Consider the following 8,535-nt stretch of genomic DNA (forward strand, 5'->3'; position numbering starts at 1 on the left):
AATAAATAAAAGGGGCTAGGGAGGAGAGTTGAAGCCTCCCCCTCCCATGGCCTCATGCCCTGCATCCCTGGATTTGCCATTAAACTCGAACTACTGTCATCAATGTCTTTATAGCACCAACCAAGCTCTACTTTATTTGGTTAAGAAGAATTTTGATAAAACCGTAGTTCTGGGACTTTGAGGTTCCTCCCCCCCCCTTTTTTTTTAGGGGGGGGGGGTATGACTAATCTAACCAAATTGAGATCCCATCGCCACAATGGTGCTACCTGCCAATTTTGCTGAAAATCTGTCAAGGATATTATTAAGAAAATATTAAAGGCGGAGGTTCATGCGCAGTTTTGACATGGAGTTTGTCTACCATCTTTGTAAACAGTATTGCTAAAGTGAATGGTTTGCACATTTCCCGGCAAAGTTTAACTTTTGCACATTTCCCGGCGTCATGTTTGCACACATCCCGTTGATGAAATTTGCACATTTCCCGGCGAGACATTTGCACATTTCTCGGCGTTTGCACATTTCCCGGCAAGACGTTTGCACATTCCCGGCGTTTGCATAAATCCCGGCGAGACGTTTGCACATTTCCCGGTGTTTGCACATTTCCCGGCGTTTGCACATTTCCCGGCTCCATACACAGTACAAGGGATTATGCGTGTGTGTACGTACATACAGTATAAACTTGTACGTGTTCTGTGAACTGTGTTTTATTGGATCAGGAATAAAACGTGCGTAAAAGTGTCGCGGTATTCAAGTGGGAAGCATGGACAAAGTACAGTTTAACACGCAGGTAAGGGCACCGGAAAATAAATCTACAAACGCGTATTTGCCCAAATTATCACCTTTCTCCTCGAATTCTCCCGCAGAAGGTTGAGATAATAGATTTCTTAGGATCTACTACCGTGCTGGTAGAACCGCTAGTGTAATGGTCCCATTAACTCATTTCTGAGTATTGTGCTACTGTTTCTATGCGTTTCATTTATCTACGAATCATACAGTAAATTGCCTTGGTTTACTCATGACCGGAGGAAAAAACATAATGCCACACGTGATTGCTGAACTTTATATTCATATAATTCCACTGAAACTGTACAACATATGCACATATTGCATTGTCATTTTTATCCAGATTGTGCTAATGAGGAAAACTGTTAAAAGAGCCAAAGTCCAGCTGGTGCGTCGCTTGACTCGCCAAATAGCAGTCATCAACAAGAAAAAGTAAGTAAATTTCTGAATAACTAAGTACCGGTAGTCTAATCTCCCATATTGTTTGAAGTAGTAGATCTATTTAGCCAAATATGTATGAATAATTTGTGTCTGTGTATTAAACATTACAATAATCCAACATGAAATCAATTGAACATATTATTGGTTTCTATAAAATGAATAATCGATGTATTTTCAGTTTTCAATACATAGGCTACGCCCAATAATTTATTTTGCAAGGTTTTTATTTTCGCAAATTTCGCGAGTCAGGTGCGTTTCATAAAATTAAAGACACGCAAACATTTTGACTCTGATCCCGATAAGAATGTGACATACGCATATACATTTCTCCGTTAATAAAGGACTCCATGATTGCGAATTTAACCTCTTGCGAAATCGTCGGAAAGTCCTGATTTGCAAAAATTTAGACCAGTGAAATATGGCGTATACAGTACTCCGGTAAAAGGAAAAAAAAACAAAACAATGTTCAACCCCCGTACCCAAATTCGACCGCACGCAAAGGCATATACGTGTAGGTTTCTACATTTTTTTTTTTTTTGGGGGGGGGGGATTGCTTCAACAAGCAAGTACCGGTAGCGAGTACATGTAGCTAGCGGTCAAATTTTGGAGGGCATTATGGTTGAATTATTGGCGGTTGTTTTACTTCATTTCTACATTGGCATTGTATGGTTGGTAACCACATACCTAGAAAATTGACAAAAACATAATTTCTGTAAGTGACTGCATACTTTGAGCACTGGACAAGTATTGCTCATGTTGGTAGTCTGGTGTCTTTACTCTTCTGCCCTTTTTACAATATCTTTTATTTCATTTCTTTTCTTTGTTTTCTTCATAATCTTTAGTCATAAGTCATACAACAGAATGTGATAATTTATCATTTGTCCTCTGTAGTGGAATGAAATAATGCTGCGTATTCCATGTTCAATTACCACAATGATTGCTTTGTGCCTGCATGCTCATTTGTGACCCTGCATCACAAAACCAACAAAAAGTTGCCAGACATGGATTCATAGTTAAGAGCAGATTCTGAAAGAGGAGACTTTAAATTTTAAAATGATGTAAAACTCAATTTAAATGGACTCTCCTAACCTATCTCAATATTGGAAAGAAAGCACACACTCTGGAAAATGTGAACTCAGAAAAGGGGCTCTGAAGTACAGCGTCTATTCAAGCGCTTAATCTTTACCAAGCTGCACTAGCTGTGCAGTGAATGGAATAAATAACAGGATGTTAACTAATGGAGCAACAACAATGAAGGGTTTATCAGATTAAGCTGAAATTGTGCATGCTTTATAAACACATTCTGTAGATGATCAATGCCAACTTTAAAAGCAGTAGCATCATCCTTTCTAAAGTTATTGGAATTGAAAGTGAAGAGTATGAGGACTCTATGAGAAACTCCTAATCACACCATTCTACGAAAAAGTGTTCCAGAAAAACTGCTAAAAACACAATTTCCTTTTCATTTTATGATCCCAAACTTTAGTATTATAATGTAGAAGAAGACTTGCTCTTTCAGAAAATATGAAAAACTGAAGATTGGCTGGGTCAACCAATTTCACCTATTTTCAGTCCGAACACAAAATCAGTGTGTGCGACTTCTTGCTGGTTTTGTGATGCACAGTCACATTTGATCTGTACAGTGTAGTTCATACGGTATCAAATTTGTTTAGTAATGACTAGAGCATTATTAGGCACTCAGTGTGGTCTTATGAAAGCTTACCAGATTTATATGTCTTTCTCTCAGAGGGTCAGAGAAGCAGATTGCACAGAATGAACGGAGGGCTGGCCGCCTTGTCAAAGAGATTGAGGTGATCAAGGATCTGCCACCAGATGAGGTCACGATATCTGCCATCATTGCCAAGGAATCACTTGAGGAGGTTCTCAACAAGGTGCTCATTTATTTTGTTGCATTTTTTGTATGTTTGTATTGTTTCAACCAAAAACATTGTATTTGTAGTTAGGGTTCATTGCAGGCAAGCAGATCAGTTTTGTTTCCCATTCACTGAGATTCCTAGGTGACACAGTATTAATATGCTATCATCACCATGCTTGTTTGTTTGTGCATTTGTCTTTTTAGCTTTGAGAAAGTGGAACACTTTTCAAATATTCACAGTGATAAACTAATGTGTATGTGGTAGGGTGATGAAAATCATCAGCACAGCATGACTTCCTGAAATTTCTTGTATCTTCTTGTTTGTTGCCCTAACATTTGCAAGATGTGCTGCCCAACATGTGGATCATACAAGAAACCATTTTGATTTTTTTTTTTTGCCATGTTTTGTGTTTGCGTGATCACGAATGCATCCCACAAAGCCATAGCAAAATTTTGTTTTCTCTTAGACCCTTTTTCTAGCGTCCAATTTGGTACAATTTTTTTCCCAAAAGCAAGTTTGTTTAAATGGCTCTTTCATGAAAATGTAATCATCTACATTTTAACATTGATAGCTCGTGCTAAGCTTTCAAAATTGTTGGTGGTGCTTTACTCAAGTATAAAACACTAGCAGTTAGGTTGACACTCTCTCTAAACTTTTTCTGTCTGTTAGCCAAACTCAACAGCTGACGAACGGGGACTAGCTCGTCTAATCCATCATAAGCTTATTGTTCAGCAGTTGGCCACTTTCAAGGGTAAGTTTGAGGGAGGAAAATGAATCCTCATTCTCTTTAATATTGTATATACGTAAATGACAGCAACACTGATGATAATGATATGCCAAATATTGTTTCTTAAGACTAAATGAAACGAATACAGCCATTGCCACATTAATCATTGATTGGTTCCTACTGTGTAGCTCTTCCCCTGAATATAATTTACAAGACAGTATACCATTCTATTCTGTTTATGTTCAAGTCATGCATTCATTCAAGTGGAATGGAGCAACAGACTTGGTTTGAGTCTGGTATGTTTATTGTTACTGGATCCAGTAGCAGTTGTCATGATTTTTTTTTTTCAAAATAGAAAGGGCATTCTGCCAAACTGATTTAAGTGCTGTCATTCTTAACTCTGGCACTATCAATTTGTTTGTGTGCACGGGTGTGTGCTCTGAATCATTGGGCTCTTAGGAGCCATTAACCCGTTGAGGACGTGCTGATTTTGCTACAACAAGCATTTCCCAAAGACATTTGCGCGATTATACTCAGGACTCATCTTCAACAGGTTAAGCATTCATCAGCTGCCAAATTTGGCTGGAAAGTGTCATTGGGCTTGTGAGAACCTCAAGCAAACTATTGGTTTTCCAGAATGAAAACCAGAGTGGTTAGGCAGATATTGCTATTTTATATACGCCATTGTTTATCATGAGCATAACATTTAACAAATCTGGAAGTGTATGACAATTTTTTCAAGGGGTTGAACTTGCAATCAAGAACCACAGCAATGGAATGAGAAATGAGAATAATCTCTCTTCTCAAGCAGAAAGTTTGCAATTTTGAAAATTGGACACAATATATGTACATTGCATTTCAGTTTTGGGCCACAAGTTATTACAAGTTTTGCATGTCATATCTCTACAAAATACTGTGGCATGGCACTTTTGTTGTTGAAATAGCTTGCTAATATTCCTGGAAATTTGGCTTGCATACATGTGTTGCTATGTATACTAACTTACCTATTCTTTGTCGAAGAGTTTGTGTTTATTACATCAATTTGATTTCAGTACAAGTGTCATACAGACATCTCTTAAATATTAATTTTGTCTGCCATGGCTTCTTTCTCCACACAAAACTTAAACCGGCATTTTCAAGTGTATCTATACGATACTCATTCAGTTTTTGTGCTTTGATCTCCCTCTTCAGATCTTGTAACGGATGATTTACTCGCAGTCGGGAAGAAGAAGGAAAAGAGCATGGAGAGAATTCAAAATCCTGAGCAGAAAACTAGTGAAGCATCAGATGTATCCGAAGAAAGTGAAAGTGATGATGATGAACGTGAGAATGATGAAGACTCCCTGATCGAATCTGGAAAGAATTCTGTGAAAGGGATCCGTAATTCAGCTGAAGAGACTCGCAGAGGAAAATCACAGAAATTAAAATCAACAAATGCGGTGTCACTGTCGGGACAGAAAAAGCAGCTTGAAAAACATACGAGAGCCAGACACAAACGGAAAGAAGAGTCCGACTTCTTTGTCACTGGCTCAGACGGAGAGGATGCAAATGTGTCTGGGGAGATATCGGACAATGATGGCAGTAGCGAGAGTGACTCAAATGCAAGTGATGCCGAGGATGATTACGGCGTGGATGATGTGGATGACGACCTCGATGATGATGATCATGATAACATGGAGGCAGACTTCGGTGCAGAGTTGAGGGAGCTGTCCGACCACGTCCACAAACAGCAATCCCGGCATGCCGACAAGAGTGCTGCTAATGAGAGGAAGAGATCGAAAGGGCTGGATTCCCTGTTTGTGGGCAAGCTGTCAGGCAAGAGCCCCCTGGACGCTGCTGCGAGTGTGAACAGGAGCGGAAGGAACCGCCCTGGACAAAAAGAGAGGCATAGGTCAGTACCTCTGCAACAGTGCATCACATATTACCATTCCTTGTTAGACCAGAGCTCAGTTGCATATAAACTGTGCTGAAACAGTTTCTTTCATTAAAGGCAACATCCAAAACATAATCTCACAAAACATGATCTTACAAACCATGAAGCCAAGTGCTGATATGAAGGTTGCTGTGGTAGTTCATTATAATTTTTCAAGGACAGCGTGTAATTTGTGTGATATAACTGTGAGAGGATTTATGGCAATATGATGTGGCAAAACATTATTTATCATTATCAGTAAGTTTATGGATGGTGATGGTAGTGCAGGTATGCTTCTTCTGTGTTGTGTTTGTCACACCTTATTGAGTCCCTATTTAGTTTATTCTCTTTGTTGCATTTTCATTTCTGATTTTATGATCTTGTCTTATCAAAGTATGAATAAACAAGGAAAATGAACTTGCAAGAACCATGAGTCGAAAGACTCACTCTCAAACACAAACATATTACGCATACGCACACAGATGCACAAACTATTTGGTTTCTTGTGCTTTGCATTACTCTGCTTAAGCTCACAAACACTTAAATAAACGTTTCACTTCTACCATGCATTTTGCCAATTTTATGTACCAGGTAGTTTAGTTAAATGAAATAGGCTGAATGAAGTGGTTTTCTCATGCGGTCACATATTGCTTTCTCTCAATGGAGTTCCTTTTCTTTCATTTGTTTTTGTTCTTCTTTTTTTTATAGAATTAACATCAAGAAGCAGCTGCAAGTGCTGAGAAGGCCATCTGCTCATCAGCCACAGAGCAGACATGTAGCCCTGGTAGATATGCCAAGTCTTGCCACCAGAGACAAAGCAGTGAAGAAAGTCATTACAGGCATCAATGCTATGCCAGAGAAACCAAAGATTGGTAAGACTACAGAATGTGTTTGCCCTTTACAAACATGCATTTACACTGTACTCCTAGCTACTTCACTCACTTTTTCCTGATGGTGTGTAGTGTATCAGTTGTCGTAAATTCAATCATAAATTTCAAATACTTTTCCAGTGTTTTGTAATGAGATAAAACCGTTGGGAACCGTTCTAAAAAAAAAGATAAAGATTTGCAGAACCGTGTGACTCTAATTTCTGTAACAAGTTGAATCAATATGGATAGATTTGAGGATTAAATCCAGTTATTGTAGAAACTTAGCCACCTGTAGAGCCGCCCTACACATCCCCACTATCAAGGGAGTGAAAACAGTGAATATGCAAGACTGTATTTTAGAGCCTTAATGCAATGGATGTATTACAAGAAAAAAAGTAAACAGAGTCAGGGAGGATGAGAAAGAAAGATGTAGCACATTCTGAGAGTAAGATGTTGGGGGTATTGAGCATTTGGACATTGAAGACAAGCTGATAAGAATGACACTAAAGAGGAGTTTCCCTTACCTGTAAATTTGATAGAATGTATGAAAGGATGTGCCAAGACTTTTGAGCTGGGCAGAGTGTATTGATAAATGGAAGAATTACTGAGGAAGTTTGTGGATTAAGGGCTATGAAGGTACTACTTTAGACATGTTGGAAATGTTAGGGGATTAGAAGGGTCCATGTGAATGAAGGGGGGGGGGGATTGTAGAGTGGTAATAGGAAGACAATGGAGAGCATTTTGTAACAGTTAACCATTCTTTATTCATCTCCATTTCCCCATTTGACTTCATCCAGTTCCTTCCTGCTGACCATTCTTCTCCCCCTCCATACAACTCCAAGGTGACCATTCATCACCACCAATGCCCATACACCCCACCTCCTCCTTTGTCCTTTTGTTCCCACACATCAGTTTTCCCCTCAGCTCCTATTGTCCATTAGAAATCCCTACCAGCATAGCTGAACCTTTTCCTTCCTCTTAAAGCCCAGCCCTTTGACCTTGTCCTTCCATAATGTCAAAGACATGATAGTGTTCCTCCTTTTGAAATTGCTTGCATCCTCTACTTCCTCTCCTTTTCACAGCACATCCGTGGCATTGTTTAGACAACAGATCAAACCTGAATGTAGTTCTAGTGCATACAAAGTTTGTAATTCATGGCCATTTTTTTATACAACCTATTACTTTTGTTGTTATCTAGGATTAAGAATTTTAATGCTAAAATTGATAGTTCACAGAAATTGAAGGCTATAGATGTGTCATGAGGTAATTGCTGTTGATTGTATAATTGTATGTCTTACATTGTATCTATTGTTCAACTAACAATTGAACGTAACTGGATATTATTATTCTGATTGTCTCTGCATATAACAGCCTCTTGGCACTGCTGCCGGAATATAAGGAAATGCATCCAATCACATGACTGCACAAAATTTATGCGACCAACTAATCCAATATGTGTGACATGTCCCTTTCCTTCATCAGAGCCCACAGGAGAGAAGAGGCTGCCGCCATCGCAGAGGCCCCTGGACCACCCCAAGGCCAAGAGAGGCAGGGAGAGGGATGGAGGAGGAGGAGGACGGGGACAAGCTGGAGGCAAGGGGGCAAGCAAGGCACCCGGGCAGAAGGCGGAGTCCCTCCACCCTTCTTGGGAGGCTAAGAGGAGGAAAAAGGAACAGGAGTCTAAGATTCTTCCCTTCCAGGGGAAGAAGATAACATTTGATGACTAAATTTCATGCAGAGAACCAACTGAGAAATTACATGATACTTGAATAAATATTTAGAAATGTGAAAATTGGAATATCTATAAGAGTGACTTCACTTTTTGTGTCTTTTCAAAATGAGGGAAAGACAGAGAGAAAGGGCTGCATTTTGTTATCATGGCCCCAAGATGTACCAAGTATGAAATATGGTTTCATGATACGTATGAAT

General features: G+C 39.3%; 1 protein-coding gene across 1 annotated transcript; it reads left to right on the plus strand.

The window, feature by feature from the left end:
- Positions 1-757: 757 nt before the first annotated feature.
- Positions 758-8,333, plus strand: LOC139719798 (uncharacterized). Its single transcript, XM_071631184.1, has 7 exons — positions 758-784; positions 1,124-1,212; positions 2,969-3,113; positions 3,768-3,849; positions 5,017-5,716; positions 6,446-6,609; positions 8,089-8,333. The coding sequence occupies exons 1-7, from the start codon at positions 758-760 to the stop codon at positions 8,331-8,333; spliced, it is 1,452 nt and encodes a 483-aa protein (XP_071487285.1).
- Positions 8,334-8,535: the final 202 nt, after the last annotated feature.

Source organism: Diadema antillarum, unplaced genomic scaffold (genome assembly GCF_040938485.1).
Source record: "Diadema antillarum isolate AM-2024a unplaced genomic scaffold, OU_Dant_1.0 scf00000115, whole genome shotgun sequence".
NCBI classification, from domain to species: domain Eukaryota; kingdom Metazoa; phylum Echinodermata; class Echinoidea; order Diadematoida; family Diadematidae; genus Diadema; species Diadema antillarum.

Coding starts and splice junctions, on each gene's coding strand:
- LOC139719798 (XM_071631184.1), top strand. CDS start 758: ATGGACAAAGTACAGTTTAACACGCAG. Junction 1,213..2,968: donor GCAGTCATCAACAAGAAAAA/GTAAGTAAATTT, acceptor TCTTTCTCTCAG/AGGGTCAGAGAAGCAGATTG. Junction 3,850..5,016: donor GCAGTTGGCCACTTTCAAGG/GTAAGTTTGAGG, acceptor CTCCCTCTTCAG/ATCTTGTAACGGATGATTTA.